This window comes from Lucilia sericata, unplaced genomic scaffold, assembly GCF_015586225.1.
Source record: "Lucilia sericata isolate MDLA Ls3-8-SP2 unplaced genomic scaffold, ASM1558622v1 Contig000314F_arrow, whole genome shotgun sequence".
In the NCBI taxonomy this organism is placed as follows: Eukaryota; Metazoa; Arthropoda; class Insecta; order Diptera; family Calliphoridae; genus Lucilia; species Lucilia sericata.
This window is the reverse complement of record NW_023994338.1, coordinates 69,942-95,213: the sequence shown is the minus strand read 5'-3', so window position 1 is coordinate 95,213 and position 25,272 is coordinate 69,942. Positions and strand designations below refer to the sequence as shown.

Below are 25,272 nucleotides of genomic sequence, written 5' to 3'. Positions count from 1 at the left end.
TCTCTCATCTATGGATGAGCTATCTGGGATGAATCTTAGAACATCCTAAATTTCCTTAATCGAACCGGCTGTTTCAACACTGAAACTAGTGAGTAACACTATAAAGAACTCTTACGACCACTAGGGCATCACAACTAGACCACAATCTGGCGGACCCACCTGAGCCCTTTATACCTAAACATAAACCTTGTAACAATTTTGCCAACCCTGCGTTATACAGTTTTTATATTAATAGAGGGAATGTCTATTATGTCAGGTTCTTCGGAGATCTGTTTACTTTCACTACTTTACCACAGAGCTGCATATCTACTTCTTTATTTCAATTCTAAGAGTAAAATACCCATGTAACCTGAATGCATCTGACTGAGTTTTTAGGAAAGTAAAGCGAAATCCCACATGCTTGCCCCGTGACTCTCAGATATCAGACTGTCTAAAACAACTCGTTATTTCTGGCTGGCATCTAGGTTAATGAATGCTGGGTATTTCTAAAAGAGATATCGAGTCCAAGATAACGTCGCTGGACACAACAACAGTTACCTTGAACTGTATAACTGATGATTTGGCTAAGATTAGAGGAAATGTATATATTTACTAACATCCCGCTTACAATTTGTCGGTCACTTATTCAAAATTGACTGAATGGGCACAATCCAGATGGTTTAATGAAACCACCTGTCAAACCTCTAGGTCTACTTGACAAATGTTAAGCTCCCCTAGTGAACAGATACTAATGCTATTGTAATTGCTGATAAATTACAGGACACTGTGTCATAAGCACTCATGTCTGAAGACTAGGTCTTGAATAACATAATGACGATTGCAGAAACTGTCATAATGATGAAGAGCATAGTATCTTATCCACTCTACTTTTACCTGTACTACGGTACTCCATTTCTTTCAAGAGTGAAAAAAACTTAAAGTTCTTATCAAAATTATCCGCCACAAACCCTTCAAGTAAACACTCTACTCTATTGTACTAATTGCATTAAACACTACTTTCGTTAGGTGTTCGGGATCTTGGACTAGGACTAGAAGAACCATTTGCAATTGTTAATTCAGGTATATTTGTGGTGGTATTGTTGTTATTATTATTAGTATTAGTTGTAGTATTCGTAGTTGTAGTATAAAGTTTAACATTATCAACCCTGGCCGTTGCGTACAGCGGTTGTGATGACATGGCGGAAGGATATATACAGTTTTTTCTTTTGCCACGACTCATTGTGGACACTGGTGAACTGAAAGCGACTTTCGATATTTGCTGTAATGCTGTCGAATGATCTTGATCGTTGCTCAACGGCGAATAGTGTTTCGCATACAATTCCGTTGTATTTGTAAATGCATCCTGGTGTAGAGGAAAATGCGATTCTAAAACACCCTCTGGCATAATGAGAGGATTTGAATTAGTTTTCGCACTCATACAATCGATCGATGAATTTGCACTATAAAATGTGGTATCTTGTGAACCCGTATTGGGGTTGTTTAATTGATTGCTACAGCTGCAATGTTTATTGCAACACTTGGCACATGAATTGTTATCAGTATGAGCCGTTACATTGTCGTTGTCATTTATAATGTTGCTATCGCTAAAGGTGAGTTTGCGTACAACACTACCCTCGTTTTGTTGTTTATTCGTTGAGGCCACAACATCGTCTAATTGATCGGCTGATTTAGAATTTTGTCTACGATGGCAATGTATGGAGGAAGAATTTTTAACTTTAGCTAAAGTATGATCACCACCATTTGTGTTTGTGGTGGTGGTGGTAGTGGTTTTGGAGACCCTTTTATAACTATTAGCTGAGGCAAAACTATCTTCCTCCTCGCTGGAATCTTGTATGGCTGGTGGAAATAAAGGAGGTGGTACAATTACCCGGCCCATACGTTTATATTGGTCTATATTACGACTATCTTCGGCACAACTGGACAGATTTTCTATAAATTTGGGTGCTCTCCTTAAAACTGTGGGCGTGTGTAATTGTGATTCGAAAACATCATTAATATCGACTACATTGTTATTGGTGACATTGTGCAAATAATGTTCAATGCTAGAGGTTAGACCATTCCGTACACTATTACGTGATGATATACTTGATATTTCGGATAGGGTCTCTGGACTGGCTAGAGGTGCTAAACCCAACCATTCATCTGTTTCGGCACCGTTTGTAACATCAGAAGCTCTTCTTAGTGGTGGAATGGGTAAAGATTTCGGTTTCTTATCTATTTTGGCTGAATGTTGACGTTTCAGATTCCTCAACGGCGAAGGAGTATCCTCAAATGCCACACACTTAGTTTTGGGCGGTTGTAACACCAACTCCACTTGTTCCACTTTAACCACTTCTGTACTCATCTTAATAGGACTCTTGCGTGTTACCGTAGTAATACTATTCTCCATTGCACTTGATATGTCGTACTGTATACAGCTGATTTGAGAGCGACTTAAAATACTACCCGCCAACGAAGAGGCCTTACTGGAACTTATACTGTCGGGAAAGTGGGCATGTTTATGAGTCATCTGAGGACTATGAAGATTTGTAAATGATGTTTCAAGACATACTCTTGGCTGCTGTTGATGCAGCTGTGTGATAGATGAAGTCGTGGGTGTTTGTACATCAGCTTGACTTAAACTTGGCCTTGAATCTAAACTGCCATAGGCACCATTCGATTCGGAACCCATATGATTTGAATTGTGTTGATGTTGGTGATGATGTGTTTGATGTAGTTCCATGTTTGAACAATTATAATAACTGTAGACATCTTGATTGCTGCGATACAAATCATTCGATGTTGTGGAGAATGCATTCGATGCCTGGCGATGTGGTTTGCGAGGTCCACTAGTTGTAACAACCTGGAAAAAGGTAGAGGGCATTTGTTAAAGTAGATATTAGTCACAAATATGAGGAGAGTGATCGCTGGGAAGTGAAAGACATTTGATAAGATGTGGAAAGTGAAATTCTTGATACCGCATATTCACAAAAGTACATATATTAAAATTGGATTTTTCAAAAGTTCTCAATATTAAAATTTCAATCGCGCTTTTTTGCAAGTAACAGAATCCATCATTGAATCTTTCTACAGTGATATAATAAGTTGAGTATTCCAAGGTTTCAAAATATTTTTAAAAATCTTTCTGTTCCTTTGTAAAGTATGAATTCTGATGGATTTTAACACGATTTCTTAGAGTTAATATTAACGTTTCTTGTAAACATGGATCTCGTCAATGAACTTGAAGATTTATTCAAGGATATGACATTTAAAGCGCTCTAAATCAATCTCGCTTTCTTTCCACATTAACCAAAAAATTTCTCCGTGTTAAGCTTTTAATAATGCAGAACATACATACTATCGTTGATTAGATCCCGTCATAGGACTTGAAGACTATTTCAAGGGTATCGTAAGACTTCGTTCTATTTTTGAATCATTCTAGAATGTTTTTTAAGTTAAGCTTTCAATCCCAATTTTGTAAAAGTTCTTATCAATGGGGTATCTTAAAACTATAACAAGATTAATTTAAAGCTATCAGAAAGTATTTCTCTTTTTCAAAGCCCTTTTTAAAAGCTCTCTCTATATTAAGATTTAAATTCCGCTTCTTTGCAGAGCATGAATCTTTCAGGATCTTGGCATGATATTAAACTTTCTCTGTAATCAGAAAAGTTGTGTAGATGGAATCTCTTCAAGATCAAGTGAAAGGTATCCCCTATATACTATAGCTTTCAGTTCTTGATCTTTGAATTCAATGATCTTGTATTAGAAAAATGTCTAAAACTTGAAGATTTTTCAAAATATCTTATTAAAGTTTTTTGAGATACATAATAAAATGAACAAGACACGTTCCTGAGCAAATAATAAAAAACAAATTTAAGCAATCAGAAGAAAAAATCAAAAAATAAAATGTGCAAATATGAAAATTATAATAAAAAATAATATTTATTATCAGACTTTTTCTTTTTTTTTTTCACTGTCTTAAACTATGACAATAACAAATATAAATGTAATCTTCAATTAACAACTAAATATAAATGAGAAATTTTCATAAAAAAAAATAATTATAATAAAAAATGTAAAGCAATTCAATAAATAATTAAAATTAAGAGATACATTACAAGTAATTAAGTAATTAAATAATAAATATAAATACATTAAGTAAATTAATTTATACGAAATATATGGTAAAATGTTTAAGTTTCAAACGATTAAAGCAATTTTTAATAGTCCACATTTTCTCTTAAGCGGCTTTAAGCTGCATTAAACTGACACTACATGTGAACATTGAAATTGTATGAACTATTCATGGAGGTATTGTCATCGGCAGCATCTGAAATTACCTTTTTTAGGGCAGCCAATACTTTGTCCGGCATATGATCTTGCAGCATAACCGGTGATATAAGAACCTCATCGAAATCAATGCTGTCGGCCCAAATAGCCTGATAAACTGGTTCACGACTTTTTAAAACATTTCTAGAAAGGAAAACAAAAAAATGAAATTATAAACATTATTATACATTTTTAGTTAAAGTTTCTTTTTAACACAAATTTAACACACACACATATATAAACACAATCATGCAGACATTGAAAAATTATAATTTTTATTAACCCATTAAAAATAATATGGTAATCGTAATATGGCCAACAAAGCTTGTCAGTGAAATTTATTTTGTATCCTTCTACCAACATGAAATAGGATGTAAATTTGTTTAGAATATATTATATTTAAGTAAGAGTTAATGAAAGCTAAGTACTGAGAGATCTGGTCAAAATATGTGAAAGATCTTATCAAACTTCCTTCACATTGAGCTTTCAATTCTCAGTGCAAATCTGATCGGAATTTCTCTAGTATATATTTAAATGAAGGTTTCGATTGAATGCTAAATGTAAAGAGTTTTCAGAATCTTTAAAAAAGCTTTAATGTTATAATTTTATTCCTTTTGCGGGATTTTGACACGATCTCTCTTATACAAATAAAGCTGTGAATAAACAGCATCTCAATGAAGTTTTGATCTTTTCCGCTAGATGGTGTCATCGCCGTCACTGCTTTATAGATGGTTTTATTGGTTTATTTGAAATGATCTCTGAAAGTTTTTATCGAACTATGAGTATGAGTTGTGAAGATAGAATACCGTTAGTGGGCTTTTAAGATTAATTTTAAAATATCCTATCCTTTTCAAATCTTTCTAAAATACTCCTTATATCAAGCATTCGATTTTATTCAGCTTTTAAGTAAGTTTTACGGGCCCCAGTGAGAACGTGTTGTTTCAGTTAGGGCTTTTAAGAAGAATTCATTTCGATGACTTGATAAAGTTGGACATTCAAATTAGTTAAATTTTAAGACTATAGATTAGACTATAGGCTAGACTACAGACTAAACTACAGAATAGACTGTAAACAAGACTATAGACTAAACTATAGTCTATACTGTAGACTAGACTATATATTTGACTATAGACTAGACTATAGACTAGACTATAGACTAGACTATAGACTAAACTATAGACTAAACTATAGACTAGACTATAGACTAGACTATGAACTAATGATCTATTGACTATTTATTAATAGTTTAAAACATCTAGACTAGACTATAGAGTAGACTATAGACTAGACTATAGACTAGACTATAGACTAGACTATAGACTAGACTATAGACTAGACTATAGACTAGACTATAGACTAGACTACAGACTAGACTATAGACTAGACTATAGACTAGACTATAGACTAGACTATAGACTAGACTATAGACTAGACTATAGACTAGACTATAGACTAGACTATAGACTAGACTATAGACTAGACTATAGACTAGACTATAGACTAGACTATAGACTAGACTATAGACTAGACTATAGACTAGACTATAGACTAGACTATAGACTAGACTATAGACTAGACTATAGACTAGACTATAGACTAGGCTATAGACTTGACTATGAACTAATGATCTATTGACTATTTATTAAAAGTTTAAAACTTCTAGAAAGAAGGGATCTCACACAATACACAAATTGTACGCAATATCGGCCCAAAAGAGGATTTAACTTGAATTGAATATTTACATCAACAAGGTGACTTTGTGAAATCTTTAGTATACGACTATAAGATGCAAACGTTTGACTTTGTGAAATTGGTAGTACACGACTTTAAGTTGAAAACGTTTGACGACACGAAAGATAAGATTCCTGGGTTAATTAAATGGTGATCAAATTATCTTTCAAATAACTGTTAGTCCTTTATTAAGAGTCAATTCCCCACTCTATTTGATTGTAATAGTTTAATTTCTTCTAAACTAAATTTCTATAGAATCCCTTATTATTCGGATATAATAAAGTTTTAACAATTTCTTATCTATACTAAAATTTTGTACATGCATTTAAAACCCAATGAGTTTTTGATTCCGTTCTAGTCTAAATATGTATATAATTCATGCAATTTACGTTATCACGATTTTATCCACGATTTTCATTTAAGGGTAAATTATTATTATTATTACGTTTATAAAATGAGTACGAAAAAAAAAAACAGTAAGAATGTACAATACAATAATATGGTAAATGGGTATTTATTGTATGTATAGTAAGTATAGCAGTAGTTTAACGTATTATCCTACCTCCAACCTCTGTCATATTTTTTCCTGTAATTAAATTATTTAGCAATTTTAATTTGTATGGCATAATATAATATTTTAAATAAATAGAGGCAAATAAAAAAGATTTATTGACTTTTTTCCATAAAAAAGCATTTAATTGATTTAAAGAAATTTAAAGAAAAGTGTCGAATTTTGTTACAAGTTAAACAAAATTGCAAATACTTACTCATCTGCTCGGGGATGATGCCGTACTATGTGTATTATACGTCCCGGCGGATACAGGGGTTGATGTATTGTTAAAGCTATGGTACTATCTGTGGGATGAGTACTAGCTGAACGTGCTGAATCGCGTTCCTGTAAAGAGTATTGTATTAATACTTAACGAACTATATTCGCAATCGATTAAAACTGAACGATTACTGCATTCAAAATTTTGATAATTTGATCAATATTCGATCACGAATGATACTATATTGTTCTCAAGTAAATTTACTTTTTAAAAAAGTATTTACCTCTTGATATTTATTAATATGAGTATCTTTAACAGACATTTCTACCACGGACTTAGGTTCAGGTCCACAACAACAACATATCATTGAGCATGATATAGTTTTCCACTGCAATAAAATGAAATATTTTTTTTTGTCAATTTGTTCATTATAAAGTATCCTTTAAAATATACTTACCTTAGGATCTATACTACGTTGTATGGCATTTATGAGATCAGCTCTTAGAGCTTCCATTTGGTATAAACCAATGCGAGGTACAACATCTTTACCCAAAACAACTGAAGTTATAAATTTTTTTGAATACTCTACAGCTGGCATACTGCAAAATAGATACAAATTAGGAAAATGATTAGCAGAAATATAAATTACACGTGATTTTTTTTTAGAAAAAAAAAACGAAATTTTTTGTCATTATTTTTATAAATCTATAAAATGTTTATTGTTTTTTAGTTCCTCGCCAAAATAATATTGAAAATAATTGATTGAATATTATAAATCTTATCTTATCTGTTCTGGCAATCGGGGTTAATGCCTGTCAGCCAAAAATTTTTATAACGCAAACTATTTGTTGTTGATTTTCTATATGTTTTAACTATTAATAAAACACGATAACACTTTTAGATAATAAGAGAATTCTGGTAAATGCAATTTGCTTTGCAAGCTAAATGTCTAGCGTTAATCGGGAAATATTAAGAAAAAGCAAATTTTTTACAATACTTACTCCCTTTAATATCCTTTATCATTATTAATTAATTATCCTCTAACATAATAACTCATACCTTAGTAAACCACCTGGCGGAGAATATGCAAAACACTGTAATGTTGGATAGTCGGCCTTCATTAATATGGCCAATATGGCCGCTGTGCCGGCACCCAACGAATGACCCACTAATACTAAACCGAACGTATGTGTATTACGTTCTAAATTCTTGTTGAGAGCATTCCGTATGATATTTTCCTCTTCTAATTTATTACGTATATAAATTGCCGCTTGAACCATTCCCTTATGACCCAACCAATCGTCACGAGGTGGATTCAAAGGTAACACTTCAGCTTCGGCATTTAGATCCGTTAGGATATCTTTCATACTCAAGGTACCACGTATGCTGACAACAATTTTCTTTTGGGTATAATCGATGGCAACGAAAAATGGTGTTTCGCCCACATCCACATGATAGGTGACATAGACGATTTCAATATCGCCCACTTGTAGGGTTTTCTTGAGAGCAGCATAATTACAATAGCAACAATTGTCCTGGATAATTTCCGCTTCATTGGTGGGATTAAGACAACAACCAAAGCATCTAAAATTTAGAATAATTAATAAAAAAGGCTTTTCGTAATAAAATTAACAATTACTCACTTCAATTCCGGTATTAAATTAAACATATTTGAACGATTTACTATAAAGTACATGGGCCAACCATAAGCACCCTGGGCAAAATACATATAATGTATAACCGTTTGAAAGAAATCATAATTCTTCGCATCATTTAAAGCCAAAAACTGAGTCCTCTCTGTTATGGGTACACCGCTTAGAAATTCATAGGTACCATTTTTTCGTTGTCTTACTACAGCTTCACGTTCTAAACGTTGAAATTTGCGCAACAGCACTAAACCAGCCACAACATCGGAGGGCACTACATCGAGCTCACGAAAGAAGTCACTTAATAAACGTGCTATATCGGTGAAAGAGTTACGATTACGTTCGGAAGAACCAATGCAGCAGAAAAGCAAACGACAACGATGATCCCAACTGTCCTGATAGGCACGAATTACTTTTCTATAAAGAACAATAGATAGATAGATAGATAGATAGATAGATAGATAGATAGATAGATAGATAGATAGATAGATAGATAGATAGATAGATAGATAGATAGATAGATAGATAGATAGATAGATAGATAGATAGATAGATAGATAGATAGATAGATAGATAGATAGATAGATAGATAGATAGATAGATAGATAGATAGATAGATAGATAGATAGATAGATAGATAGATAGATAGATAGATAGATAGATAGATAGATAGATAGATAGATAGATAGATAGATAGATAGATAGATAGATAGATAGATAGATAGATAGATAGATAGATAGATAGATAGATAGATAGATAGATACATACATACATACATACATAGATAGATAGATAGATAGATATATAGATAGATAGATAGATAGATAGATAGATAGATAGATAGATAGATAGATAGATAGATAGATAGATAGATAGATAGATAGATAGATAGATAGATAGATAGATAGATAGATAGTTCGTTAACTTAGAATCTTACCTTTGACGCCAATTGCGATTCATGCTATTACTGCGTTTGTAATTGAAACGTGACTCCGTCTCTCGCATTGATCTCTGATATTTCTTCATTTTAACCCAAGAACGGCCAGCTGTATCAAAGGTACACCATATGGTCGCCATTGTAACAAATACCAAAGCCCAGTTTGAGACAATAATTGCTAAATAAACAAAAAACAAACAGTGAAAAATACAAAATAAAATTAAGTGAGAAATTTACAACATAATGTTAATTGCCTTTGAAATCAATAAACATCAACATAAACTTACCAAAAAATATTCTCTTTTCCGTACTAACAACAGTTGATTCTAAATAATATTTTGTTAGCCATAGTGTTCCCATAATTAACCAGGCAATATCGAATAACATTACCACTATAAGAGAAAAAACAAACAGTAACTTAATATTGTTTACAGAATATAAAGACAAAATTTCTAAACTATTACCAGTTTTTATATAAATCCATATATTTATTGGTGCCCTGACATCAGAGTCCAATATACTGCCACGCATTGAAATAATACATATTCCTATTTCTATAAATAATGAAACTGCAATAATGGAAATATAAAAAAATAAATTTATTGTTTTAGTGGTTTTGCGGTTGAAAAATAAAAGAATATATATTTTTATTAAGTGTCTAAATATACTATTTGCTAGACTTACTACTTAATATAGCTAAATAACCAATTTGATGATAAAAAAGTAATTTAACATCTGTTATACTGGTATCGTAATCAAAAATGGCCAATGATACAATTACAGTTATCACACTGTTCGCAATCAATGTCATAGAAAAAAAGAAAGAAAGACATTTTATTAAAACGTTTATCAATTGCAGATTTTTAAATTTTGCTAAAATTTACCATAAAAAATGTATGGTTACTAGAAATGCTCCAGGCACCACTAGATCATCTGAGCCTACCGACCAGCGTCTTCTAAAAACAACAAGTCCGGGCATCTGGAAAATAGAAGAAATTGTATAGATATTTTAAAACTTTTTTCCAGGCGGAATGTTACTTTTAAATAAGAAAAAAACGCCAATTATATTAAAAACTGTTTTGGAGTGTTATTACTTATCTACTCATGATTTATATAGTATTTAACATTCTCTAATATGTATTTCCCCCCTGGTTGGCAAAATTAACTAATCTATTATTTGACAAAATCTCGAATTTCTTATCATAATCTATTAAAATCTATAATAACAAACATTAAATTGTATTAATTGAAATATTTGTTTAAAAATGTATGTATTAACTAAACTAAAAAGATCAATGTATTGAAAGATCGCTCAGTTGAACGTTTTAAGAGGAATAAACTTTACAATATTGCTTTGACTATAGATCAGTCTATAGTCTTGACTACAGATCAGACTATAGTCTTGACTATAGATCAGACTATAGATCAGCCTATAGATTAGTCTATAGTCTTGACTGCAGATCAGTCTATAGTCTTGACTATAGATCAGTCTATAGTCTTGACTATAGATCAGTCTGTAGTGTTGACTACAAATCAGTCTATAGTCTTGACTATAGATCAGTCTATAGTCTTGATTATAGATCAATATATAGTCTTGACTATAGACCAATCTATAGTCTTGCTACAGATCAGACTATAGTCATGACTATAGACTATAGTTTTAATTTTAGACCAGTCTATAATCTTGAACATAGTTCAGTTTATAATCTTGAATTTAAATCATTCTTGACCATAGATTAGTCTTGACTACAGATCAGTCTTTAGTCTTCACTACAGATCAGACTTTAGTCTTGACTATAGATCGGACTATAGATCAGCCTATAGATCAGTCTATAGTCTGGACTACAGATCAGTCTATAGTCTTGACTATAGATCAGTCTATAGTCTTGACTATATTTCAGTCTATAGTCTTGACTATAGATCAATCTATAGTCTTGACTATAGATCAATCTATAGTCTTGACTATAGATCAATCTATAGTCTTGCTACAGATCAGACTATAGTTTTAAATTTAGACCAGTCTATAATCTTGAACATAGTTCAGTCTATAATCTTGAATTTAAATCATTCTTGACCATAGATTAGTCTATAATCTTGACACTCTTTGTATTTTTCACTTCACTTTGTATTTTTACATATAGATCAGTCTATAGTATTGAATAAAGATAAGTCTATAGATTTGACTATAGATCAGTTTATAGTTTTGACTATAAATCAGTCTATAGTCTTGACTATAGACTTTGTATTCTTGCATAACGATCAGTCTATAGTCTTGATTATAGATTAGTCTATAGTTTTGACTATAGATCAGTCTATAGTCTTGACTATAGATCAGTTTATAGTCTTGACTACATTCTATAGACTAGACTATATATGTATCAGTATATAGTCTTTCTGTATCTGTCTATAGTAGTATAGATTAGTCTATAGTCTTCACTATAGATCAGTATATAGTTTTCACTATAGATCAGTCAATTGTTTAAGCTAGAAATCAGTCAATTACGAAACAAATTTCCTCAACATTTCTAAGTTATCTTCATCAAACATCAATTTTATATCCGGTTCATAAAAGGTCAAAATTCTGCTACTTTTACTAGATGAATTCATAAAAGAATTTTGTTTAAATGACTCAATGTTATACAAATTAAACGATTCACATGTTTGGCATAAATTCACACACGACAATTATCAAAGAATAAATCAAAAACAAACAAAATTGAAATAATTAATTGTTTCTGCGTATTCTTTTAAATGATTTCCATTAAACGATTAGGTCAACGAAGAAGGTTAATCAATTTCATTAAAAAATTGAGTTTGTGATTCATTTATATGTGTTTAGAAGATTATTAAAAAAAAATATTTTTAAATACGTAATTTTGAAAGTACAAAAGATTTGTTTATATTTCTAATACATTAAACATGCGATAATTCATTCTATTTGTTAAGCGTGAAAATATTTATTCACTTTTGCTAATGAAATAATAATTACAGAGTTTTAAAAGTTTTTTTGTAAGCTACAAATATTGAAACAAACATAGGGCTTATCAAAAGTCTGACTATGTTCGACGCAATATGAAGATTATATTTTATTTAATAAATTTTCTAGTTACCCTCGTTAAATTTAATTTTCCTCTTATTTTCTGCATTCTTTTAAAATGTTGTGCTTAGCATAACAATAGTGTGTAGTTTTTCAGTTTATTTCTAATAAGGATTTATCATAATAAAAAGAAAAACTATGCAAAATAAAGTTAATCAAAAGCAAGAAGACGTGACCATACCGTTATCTGCATTTTACACTAAAATGTATAAATGCAGGTGTTTTTTTTTTTTTTTCGTTGGCTTTATGAAACATTTTATTTATCTTTTGAAAAATAACAATAAAAAAAACTAAAAGAAAAATTTGTGAAAGTTTGCTGTAGTCTTTGTTGTTATTGATCAAACTAGATAGAAGTTTAAATAAATCTTTAAGATTTAAAAATTTGAAAAATATATAAGAAGTAGATAGAAGATAGAGGACTAGTTTTAAAGTATGGCTAATAGTCCTTATAAGTTATATTACGAGAATGTACAGAATTCGTAGAGTGACTAGTTCCGATTTTGCGAAATTTACACTCAAATGCCCGAGGCGGGTATATTGATTTTTCATGAACCAAAACCTATCCATAAAATTTCATAAGAATTGGTTTATTGTTGACCCTACTCTCACATAACTCCTCATTCCGTTTGTGTACGCCGGGTTTTTATTACATTCTTCTATTGATGCAGATCAAAATCGGTTCACATTTGACCCCATATAACTAGCTTGATAATACAAGTAGATGCAATTTGACATTAATAAGTTTTTCATTAACCAAGAATCGTTTCATAATTGACTCTAACTCCACATTACTGCTCTTAGAGAAAGTCCCTTAATTGTCAATAAAACGTTAACAGTCCCCATAAAAGGCCCGCATACAGTATCTCGGACGGGATAAGTCTCGGGGGTAAGTCTTAGATTTTAAAAATCGTTTATTCGACTTTTTCCTAACAATATAGTGGATTAACAATGTTATTCTAAGATTATTTGTTGTCCATTAGATCTACGTTTCAGACACGATACCCTTTTATAACCTATTCCGCATTTTGTAACAAAAGTAACTGGAAAAGTTGCTTAGATTTTCAGCCATACTGTCTATATAAGGTTTCTCCTCTAACGGTGTTAATGATTTCATGTTATTCTCTTAGAATTTTTTTTTCAAACTTGGACTATGAATATCATATCAAAGTTAGTTTTAAGTCCAAACATTTTGTATTAAAAACAAAGAGTCTCAAGTTCAAAAACCGTTTTTTTTTTAGAAAAACGTAAAATGTCGAAAGTTCAAAAAGTAGACTTATTGCTATAACTATAGAACTTTTACTAAGACCCAGATTTGCATTGTTTCGATATGTACGTATAAATTTTGAATTGCTTCATTAGAATTTCAATTACACAATGATTTCGATTTGCAGAATTTGTTTTTAAGTTCTTTGTACTTTGGTTTCTTTGTTCTTTGATTTCTTTATAGGGAACATGGAATTTTCAATGAGAAAACAATACAAATACGATTTGCGTAACACACTTCTCCGATCTTTACAAAACCGGGGGTATTAGTATAGCGTACTAGATAGATCGGAATCGATTTCGAGAAAAAATTGCGTGAGAAATGCTTAACCTTTCCACACAGTTAAAGAAATGAAACAATATGCACAAATGGTCTAATAAGATTTCATGATAATCATTTCAAAGAATTTTAAAAACAAAATATTTTTCATAAATTTCAGTCGAACAACTGACAATGTCTTTACCTCATTAAAATTTTTTTTTACATACAAACAAATAATGCAAATAAAAACACATGTTAAATAAATCCATTTCAAACATTTTAAAATGCTCCAGATTTATTGTTTATAGGTTTTTAGTGTCTGGTAGTTTGTATATAGTCAGTCAGTCCAAACAAGCACAAACCCCCTACCATATATGTATGAATAATTTGTGTAGGTACAACAAACGTTGTATATGTTTTACTAATTATTTCTACAATTTGCTTTAACGTGTTGTTTCCACCATTCTTCTTCCTACTTCCATTTAGTCATTAATTATTTATGCATGCAATTATTGTGTATTAGTTTATAGTATTTAAATAATTATTATTATTGTTGTTTAGAATAGAAAAACAAATAAAAACACTTCATTATTATATTCATGCCAAAAAAATGTTCAACTTGTTTCTGTTTCGGATATTTGCTTTTATTTTTAAATAGATGTTGGAAAGATATTAAAATGCTAGAAATACAAATGTATTAAGTAGATATAATCATATTTACTTGTAAGTTTATTAATTATTTTTAATTTAATTCCAAGCACACAATTGCTTTAAATGAAATTTATGGTTTGAATAAAGTGTTAGATTGTTTGCTCAAATTTAGAAACCGATATTTATATAAGGAATAGATCATTAATATTTTCAAGGTAAAATAGTTTATTCACATTTTGGGACTATCCCTAATGATGACATAAAACTGCTGTCTTGCAAATGCAAAATATTTTCAAAATTGTTTATATATTTTTTTTTGATATTTGACGACTTTCGAAATATATTTACTTGAATGTACAGTGTATATCTAGTAAATAAATTCCCCATGGTCTTTACATTATACTAGTGGGTATAAGATTGTTTATGTGAGTCATATTTTTTGGTAAAATAGTATCTCAGCCTTAAAATAAACATCATTCATTATATATACAAATTTTTGGTTTAAAAAAATAAACTTTTTCAAAACTATAACCACCAACCGAGCCTTTATTTAATCTCTTCATATACTTATACATATGTACTTGTGTTTTGTATATTGATTTAAGCAAAATATATTTAATAATATTTAACCATGTTTTTTTTTCATCATCCTCGAAACTCTTTTAAAATACTGGTTATTTTGACATTGAATTTTGTATACAATTACTGGTTTCTAAATAAATTTCACCATTAATTACATTTTACCTGTTGTTTCTAGAAATAATTTGCATTTATCCAAAAGTAAATCGTTAAGATAATAAACATATTATATATGGAACAGAATTATTGTATTAAGCCCTGACATTATTAGCTGTGAGCTTTTCCCAGTTTCTTGGCAACATGCATATGGATTCATCTTTTGAGGCCAAGAACCACCAATTTTGGATTCCCCATTCTGAAATGAAGGATATAAGACGCGTGAGGCAAAACATCCCAAGCACTTATTTCTAAATTTTTCAAAAAATATTGGTAATAAATCTTGTTCGTTCGGCATAAAAATTGACAAATTTGACACAAATATTCCAGGGGCGGCGCGTCCAAAATAGGAGATCTTTCGTCATGTAAGATTTTAAAACGCGTGCCATTGTTTTGTTTTCTGTCTGATATTAAAGATTTTCATATAAGTTGTGAAAATTACTCTTGGAGCGATGGATCTCTGCCTAATTCGGACCAGCCCTTTAAGCGCCCTTCACACGAGCACACAAGTAACACGATCTGTCAAAATTTTGTGCAGATGGGATCGTCTAAACACAATATGTAATGAAACTATCACACATTGTAAGAAAATAAGGATGGAAAATTTGACAGTTGTATGGCTCTCTAAATTGTTTGAAATGATTTAAAAAGCAAGACGCATTAGATCAGGAAGGAGAACAGGAAAACAGCTGTTTTCATCATACTTTATTATTGTTTTCTACCAATCGCGTATATACGAAAAATATAAATCATACGACTTTTATTCTCATTTTCTTAGACTTTACTTACGTAAAGTGTCATCGTGTGAAGGGACCTTTACAAATGCCACATTTTAATTTGTGGGGTCCATTTCCAAAACTCGCAGACTTCTTGGCAAAAAAAATCTCTAAAGGTAGATAGTTATTTTGCTGCAACTATACACTGAGCGTCAAAAGTGATTATACACACGTATAACCCTTACTAAGTCCCAGATTTGCATAGTTTCGATTAACATGGCTAAAGTTTGATTTGGATTAGTATCTTTAGAAAACAATATATTCGATTTGCTTATCACTTTTCCAAGACCTAGGTGATTAGTGTCTCGTACGAAATAAATCGAGTGTAATGTAATGTTTTGAGAGAAGCTTGCCGATTGGGCGATTTAGAAATACATATTAATAAAAGGCATCAAAATATTTAAATTTTTATTGTTTCGATTTGTCTGATTCCTACTTCAATTGGCGGCGCTATGACATCGATCTGTGTGGCCACATACAAATTTTTGTTTGATTTGTTTATTCGAAAAGGGTATTTGACGGGGACATATTGATTCATAAAAGGATATTGAGCCAATATCAATTCCAAGAGAAATGTTAATTTTTTTTTACTGTTAAATAACGGAAACGATATATTTTGGATAATTGGTACCTAGTAGGGTTGGTACTCGTTATCGATAGCGCTAAAAATGCCTTTTCTTCGCCGTTACTGCCGTCTATTAAAAGTTCTAAAAGGGACTTCAGAAACATTAGATATCTAAAAAAACTAAAATACCAATACAGAAATAATCCTAAATACCGATAACACAAAAATATCATTACCGAAATGAGTAAAAATACCGATACCGTTACCGAAATAAGATTAAATATCGATACCACCTTGGTACCTTAAGTGACACATACGTTGCTCTGATAAAGTACATCTTCTTCTCAAAGGAAAATACATAGCTTCCAAATAGATTTTAATGATTAATTTATATACTTGTTTTCTCAACTTTAAGTGATAAGGTCAAAATGTCTTCCTTATTCAAATCTAGCGGTTCCAAGTAAATTTAGGAAATTAGTTAATTTCCATAGCCATTTTGACGTCCTAAATATAAAGCATTAAAGCTAAGGCCAATCTCTAACCTTAAAAAAACATTATTGGTACTAGTTTCCTAACAATTTCCTTTCCCTTTGTGGCTATTACTTAACTAATAATACACAGTACACATACAATTCATTAAAACCAACCTAATTTTTTTACAAAAAATAACAAAACAAAAAAAAAAAACAAAGTTCAAGAGTACATATTTCTTTTAAATATTTGCATATTTGGTAAAAACAATGTCCATAGAGCTAATTTACATACTCTTGACTACTGAAGTGTAATTAGTTAAATGTTAATTTATTTTTTTCCCCACTTTCTATACTTTTTTTTTGACATTATAAAAATGTTTATTTACTTTTTTTTTTTTTTTGCAATTATAAAAATTGTGTATATATTTGTATTAAAAAAAAAACAATTCAAGGAAACTATAATAAAATAAAAAATTTATTTCATACAATAATGCAGGAATAATGTTTTTATTGCAGCATCTCTGTTTACTTTGACATTTGCATTTTCAAATGACAGAACATGAAGTTGGTACTTTTATCATGTACTATTTTGCCATTGTTGTTGTTGATATTTTTTTTGCTCTTCTTCTATAGTAAACTATAAAAATTTTATGTTAAGAGCAGAAGTAACGTGTTATGGTGGTGTGATGTGATGCGGTCGGTGTGTTTAGTTCTTAATGGGGGTGGGTTGGAATTTTGGGAATATCTTAATGACATACCTATATAGATGTACATACAAACAGATGTACATTTTTATACAGATAGTGTTGGGCAAAAATATAGACAGTGGATTCTTAATGAAATTTTTGCAATTAAAGTGAATCTGATTTTTTTAGACAAATATTTCCAGGTACTTGTTTCGGTCAATATTTTCTAACATTAGTGCATGTTAATGATCCACACATGTTTCAGGGTCGGAGCTATGGGGTCTTAAATAGGGCAGCTTTAACATGCACTTTTTTAATGCGCGCCATTTTTTGTTTTCCACAAGTCTGTTGCTCGATACCGATCATAATTGTGCCAGAACTATTCTTAATTTACCCGACAGGTTTTCTTCTGTTTTGTTCTGCTGTATATAGCAATCTTCCCCCAGGTCATTCAATCTAGGGGTGGAAAGAGTTACCCCTTGGGCTGTCATTGGCATGATTTGACCTGAAGTCGAAACCCGTGGGAAGGAAATGTTAGTTAAAAGATAGGTGAAATCTATATTTCGGGATAAGTTTGGTGTTGTTGGCGAAAAGATATAGAATAATTAAGGAATATATGGACCTAGCCATACCCATATACTCGTATGAATGTGTCTAATGTTTTCTCTAGTGTTGAATGTTCCATCAGATTATCATTCAGATGATACCCTAAAAATTCCTTTTTTATCCAGGTATGTTCAGGCTTGGCTTTGTTCATACCAGACTTACCGCAGGGTGTTTTTAAAAACTTGACTTTGGTTTATTTGTTCGATTCGTATTTTGGTCCATCGATTGCGTCTCTAGGTGGTGTCGCCAAATCAACTTCCGCTATGTGTGGTTGTAAACGGAAGTGAGTTTTTATACATCTCCGAAGTTAAGCAACGGATCAACAGGGACCAGCGAAACAATGTACAAAAATTGTCATCTGTGCGTCCTGTACAAGGCTCACAAAGAGGCGCTAGTGAGTCGTGTTCATGCTCCGCATGTAGGTAGTTGTTAAATAAGCCGTTTGTTAGGTGTTCATGTAAAGCACTCGACTTCTGTATACGATTTACGTTCTAACGGATCCTTTCCATATCTTCGTATGTTTTCCTCATATATATTAAGGTCCTTTCAGAAATGACTTGGAGGAGCATTCAACTGTGTAATGTTAAAGTTGGAATGACTTATCCGGTGAGATTCCAGGAGAAACTGTTTAGGCAGCATTATATTGTGTTCTCTGAGTATGATTGCAGGAGAAACAGTCAGAATTATATTGTGTTCTCTGACTGGGAATACTTTCGTTTTCTCTTATAAGTATTGTTCCGAGGTGGCATTACTAACCTCAAAATGTTTTGTTTACCCATATCCTGTTCCTACTTCGCAAATTATGCGTGATAGCAGTAGCATGAGCTGAGGCTGTCGAAGGTAAACTTCAAACTTTTTGGGTATTTTGAAGTCGGAATTAGAGCTCCATCGACTATGACGCTAAGATTGAGATTTACCTCCTTGGTCCTTGGAAGAGTGCTGCCAATGACTTTGCTGGTGATAGCTGCAGGTTTCGGGCAATGAGATAACAATTCACCAGATCGCATATATTATGAACTTCCTCATATCACTTCTAGTCACATATCACTTCTAGTCCTTGTGGAGCTGTCGGGAACTTAGAGAGGTACAACTTATACAGAAGGCGGAAGAACAGCGCCTTGGGTAAGTCCTTGTTTAATTCTGCGAGTTTTTGAACGATTATTTCTAAGCTCAACGAACGTCTCACGGCCACTCAGATAGTTCACGATACATCTCTTTTATTATTGAGCATTGTGGAAAGCTGGATATCCTCGAAAAGTGTGTCACACAAATAAAATGGCTATTAGTATGCCAGATTTCAGGGAAATCGGTTTAGTAGTCTTTTCTAGTTTGATATTATAATTGCTGTGCAAAAAGTGGGAGTAAAAGAGGAGTGGCATCTAATCAATTTCGGATTTAAAGTTTTAAACTTTATTCTAAATTCGAGTGTTTAATTTCTATGCTATTATTTTGTACAACACTGTAAAAACAAACGTACCAACAAAACAATTGTACCTTAGTAATGATAGAAAAGGTGGTTGTTATAATCAGGGGGGAAAGAGAGCTAGCTGCGGATTGACTAACATAAACGTCAACTACATACATTTATAAACGAGTGTATATTGTTTGCATTGAGAATTCTGTTGTATTTTTGTTTTTTAAAATAATAGAAACAAATCTTTTAAAAACTGTACAAAAAAGAATCAATGAAATAAGAAAGAAATACTATATTTGTATTTTTCATACCTATCTAATAAAAAAAAGAGTTATACTATATGCAACTAAACCAAAAATGAAACAAAATATGTAATAATACCTTCTATGAAGAAACATCAACTATGTAAATGCAGAAGAAGATGCGAGGGCGTTTGTAGATTTTGTAGTTTGTAGAAGAAGCAGAATAAAAAAAGCACAAGAATAGAATGTAGGTTGTAGGTATTTTTTTTCGTTCGTTTTTTTTTCTCTTAATTTTCAAGTAGTTTTTTTTTTTAGATTTCACATTTAATTTGAGATTTTTTTTAGATTTATTTTAATTTAAAACACTTAAAATAAGGTTAATAAGGGTTTTTTCTATTTAGTTTTATATTTTAACTTTTATCTTTTATGTTTTTATGTATTTCAATTTAAAAAAAAACCGGCTTTATTCAGATGTTTCCTTCCTGATAAAAATACACGTCCTAAATAATGCTGTTGTTGTCTGTTACTTGTTAGTGTGGCGCTTTGTCGCTTCTGCGTCTGATGCTTGCTGCTGTTGGCTTGACGTTGATGTTTTTTATTCTCATCTCTCTATTTTGGTTGTTGTTGCTGTTTTATTTGCTGCTGCTATAATGTGTGCTGCTGTTGCTAATGTTGTTGTTATTGTTGCCTTTTTGGGGGTATACACATTTGTTTTTATTGTTAGTTTTGTTGCTGTTGTTGTTTTTATATTTTTCATCATGAAAACATTTAATATTGACACGTTTATTTATTTATTTATTTTGTTGTTGTTGTTTTTCAACACATTTATTAATTTTCTAATTTTTAATTTCTCTATTTGCGAGTTTAATTTTTCCTGCATTTCTTATATTTATCTCATTTTGGAACTGTCAAATATAAGAATAAACGAATACCACATTTTTATTTGCCAATTTCGAATTTGTATTACTAGGAGTGCGAAAATTAAACGAACCTACCAACAGCTACAACAACAACAAATAATTGACCCAATGTTTTTTCTGCTGCTGCATGTGTACCCTCCATCCCTACCTTCTTCAAACACTGCACACGAGCATAGTAGTAGATGTTGAATAATACAACGACCTAGCGACCCACCGACCGATAGGCCGACTCTATAGTAGACCAAAGGTCGATCGATACATACTTATATACCGCATACATTGTACTTTAATACCGAACGACCGCCTGCCTGCGACTTGTATTACGACTAGGGACGTGTTAAATGTTGGTATGTCTACAAAAAACCTCAAAAAATAACAATACAAGGGAATCACTCAAAAAAGGAACAGTTGTTTAAATTAATTAATTCATCGTTAGAATTTGATTGTAGTTTTTGATATTTACAACAATATTTACCCTAAAATCATTGGACTAAGTACTACAGTTTATTTTCAAAGTCTTTAATCTTTTCTCCAAAATTCTCTTAAGTATGAGGATGTATTTTTAAGGATACTACTCTAGTTATATAGCTTTTGGGTCACTGATAACACAGGTCGACAAATTTTTAACCCAGAGACCAAAGTATACTTTTCTAAATCACATCTGAGATTGGATATATAGTGTCGTAAAGTTTGCAAACACGAGATATTTGGCCCCTTTTTGAGACGTTATAACAGCACCAAGACAACTTTAGTTATAAAATGTCGTATGCTACCAGAAAGTCCATTCTGTCAGCTTTAAAGGCTTAACATCTGACATATTTCCTTTGTTCTTCTTGATATTAGTTTGACAGACTGATTAAACAGCTCAATTGGGTCATTTTCGACCCTTTATGTTATATAACTGAAGATGAAAAATAATAAGGAAGACGTTGCAAAAAATTAAGAAATTTTGCCGAATTATAAGAATGAAGATTTGAGAGTCGCCTGTGGTTTAAAAATTTAATGATCCAAAACTATTTAAAACGATGGAATATAGGGCATCGATCTTTGAAATCTACTACAACGATATATAATTTGCTATCCCTCTTCATTATGACAATTTCTACAGAAATCATTGAAGGGTTATCTAAATATTTTTGCGTGAACACCAACATTACAGCGTCTGCAAATATTTTGCTGAGTTCAAGGCTCCACTTTAAGGATATGCCACTTGGGACAACAATTCTCCAATTTTCGCCAATTCGTCAGCAATGCAATTACCTCTTGAATTCCTTTGCACTCGTACCATTATTAGGACAACTCTTGAATGTCTCTCCATCATGAACAATACCGGTTTAGTTTAAATATCATTCAGGAATTTGATTACAGCTTGACTCTTGCTAAATATTCGTATATTTCTTCAATAATCTGTAAAACTAGTGCTAGTTTGTGTCCGATATTACATAATAAAGGGTACTGAATTCTGAAACTTATTCTTAGAGAAACTATCTTCTAATTTTAAAATACAATAATCAATATTATTCGGAAGATTTTACGTATGTCACAACGGAAGCAAATCGTTGGGATGGGATTAAGCAAGAATTTCCCCTTTAGCCTCTCTTCACTTTTTGCAGATGTTCTTGACGAAATTATTATAAAACAAGGCCAGAGGAAAATGGGATCCTGTGGCACATTCACGAATACCTTAAATGTTTTGAATACGGGCGGCCAATAATGTTGTTCTGCGGATTAATACTGGTAAAGTATTTGCAATGACAAAAACAAGACCGATCAGACTATTAATTTTGTAACAAAATTCTAACTGGATTGTAAGTCTCGTATCGGCTGAAGAAGGCTAGATCGGCTTAACGTAGATATCCGAAAATACAAAACTAAAGATTAATTCATGCGTAAAATCTACGCTTATGTAAGGAAGACAGACTACAAAGGTTCATCAATAAATGCCTGTGAGTTGTATTTGGAATATTTCACTCTCACACCATCAGGAACATAGATCTTCATAGGAAGAGCCAATAATAAAGCCTTAGAGGAAAATTAAAATGGATAGGTGCACACTAACAAATTCCAGAGTCCAAACTATTTATCCAACGCGATGTGATGTCTCAAAGATATCTCTGATCTGATGGATAAATTCATATTCGGATTCTAAGCTGCTCAATTCTTTACAAAACTAAGTATTGGTCTCTGGGTTAAAAATTTGCAGGACTGCTTTATTTTAAACATTCTTTAGAGTTTTAATTGTAAAGAGGACAATTTTACACTATGTGAAAACTAGCAAAGGTTAAATTTGTCTTAACCAATACATTTGTTACTGAATGCCATCTTCCAAGCCAACATTTATAATCCTCTTACAATATCTGAAGGTTTTCCAGAATGTCAATGAAAAAAAAACACAAAATGCAACACTCTTTTAACACTCTGCAAACAAAGTGTCAAAAACGTTTTGTTGTTATTGTTATTATTGCTTTTGCTAATGACACAAATTCTTTGCTTCAAAAAATTCAATGCGAAAATTTATATAGGCTTCTTTTAAATTTTTTATTTATTATTATTTTAATTAAAAAAATTTTTTACAACACATTTATTTTTATATTTTATTTAATATATTTTTAACAAAAATTAGCACTTTTAATTTAATTTATTATAAAAAAATAAATAAATTTTCTTATTCATAACTTTTTGCGTTATACACACACTGAAAATATTTGAAAAAAAAAGCACTGCAAATTTTTTTGAAGTGAATGTTTTGCTAAACAGATACAGAGAGCTATAGACAGACAGACAATGCGACCAACCGACTTCTTCTTTTTTGACTTCTTGTACAACAAAATACTCGCACATACAACAACAACCACATACTGTTTTAGTAAAAAACTTTGCTTTCGTTTCATTCATTAGAGGGCATCTTTTTTCGATTTTTTGCACTATATATTTTTTTTTTTTTGTTGTATTTTCTTATATTTTTTCTTGTATATTATTTTTTATTATTTGAAATACCGAAAATTTATGTTATGTATTTTCTAAGAAAACCCCCATTAAATTTTCATTACATACATAATTTTTAATGAAATTTTAACTTTTATTCCATTACACACTGTGTTGAAACCATTTCATTTTAAATAAAACATTTTCTTTTTTATTTTATTTGTTAAAAAAAACAATAGCGGTAATTAATTATTTAAAAAACGGCTGTTATTTTTTGCTAATATTCACACGTTTTTATATAATTAAGTTGTATGTGTGGTTTAAGATATTAGCATTTTTTCTTTATATTTAATTTGTAATTTTTAATTTTCTATTATTTCGTACCACTTTCACTCAGCTGTCAGGCACTTCTGTGCCATTGAATACGCCAAACACAACTGACTGAAATTTTTGTTTTTCATTGAGAGCAAACGTACGTATGGTACGCGAACGACGAAGATTGTTTCGAGGTGGAGATGTTAGTGGTATTGTGGAGGAATACATTTGTTTTGTTATATCTACAATTGAGAATAGTATACCTTTTGTTTAACCACCATCGTTGGTTGGTGTATCTTCTTCAGAGTCACAGAACGTCAAAGAGAGAGAGATATTTTTATGAAATGAGAGTGTTTATTTTTGGTACACTGATAGAAAATTATGTTTGCAAATTAAATATGATTTTTTCATAAAAAATATTTTTTTTTTAAATTTTAATTTCGAGGCATGTATTGAAAAAAATAATTTTTCCAATAACTACTTATGATTCGATTTTTCTTCCAAAGATATGAATTTACTTTCTTTTTACTAAAAATTTAATTTTTCACTAAGTTTTATTTTCAACTAAAAATTACATCTTTGACAGAAACACTATATGTACATATATCTATAACTTTGTATTACTTTAGATTAGTCTATAGTCTAGACTATAGTTCAGACTATAGTCTAGTCTATAGACCAGTCTATAGTCTTGACTAAAGATCAGTCTATAGTCTTGACTATAAAGTAATGTACAGTCTTCCCTTTAGAGCAATCTATAGTCTTAACTATAGATTAATCTATAGTCTTGATTATAAAGCAATCTATAGTCTTGACTATACAGCAATCTATAGTCTTGATTATATAGCGAAAAGTCTACAGACATGAATATTGATATAGTATATAGTCTTGACTATAGATCAGATTATAGTCTTGACTATAGATAAGTCTATAGTTTTGACTATAGATC

At 31.1% G+C, this 25,272-nt stretch overlaps 1 protein-coding gene across 1 annotated transcript; it reads right to left on the bottom strand.

Annotated features, from left to right (window-relative positions):
• Positions 1 to 985: 985 nt before the first annotated feature.
• On the bottom strand, positions 986 to 24,458 carry LOC119603591 (diacylglycerol lipase-alpha). Its single transcript, XM_037955659.1, has 16 exons — positions 24,138 to 24,458; positions 20,303 to 21,068; positions 10,278 to 10,372; positions 10,078 to 10,184; positions 9,858 to 9,962; positions 9,681 to 9,785; positions 9,394 to 9,571; positions 8,453 to 8,872; positions 7,869 to 8,393; positions 7,267 to 7,408; positions 7,093 to 7,197; positions 6,807 to 6,934; positions 6,602 to 6,625; positions 4,255 to 4,452; positions 3,825 to 3,828; positions 986 to 2,842 (listed from the first exon to the last, which is right to left on the bottom strand). The coding sequence occupies exons 3-16, from the start codon at positions 10,370 to 10,372 to the stop codon at positions 986 to 988; spliced, it is 3,993 nt and encodes a 1,330-aa protein (XP_037811587.1). The 5' UTR covers positions 20,303 to 21,068; positions 24,138 to 24,458.
• Positions 24,459 to 25,272: the final 814 nt, after the last annotated feature.

Coding starts and splice junctions, on each gene's coding strand:
- LOC119603591 (XM_037955659.1), bottom strand. CDS start 10,372: ATGCCCGGACTTGTTGTTTTTAGAAGACGCTGGTCGGTAGGCTCAGAT. Junction 9,963..10,077: donor TTATTTAGCTATATTAAGTA/GTAAGTCTAGCA, acceptor CCATTATTGCAG/TTTCATTATTTATAGAAATA. Junction 7,198..7,266: donor AACGTAGTATAGATCCTAAG/GTAAGTATATTT, acceptor ATTTTATTGCAG/TGGAAAACTATATCATGCTC.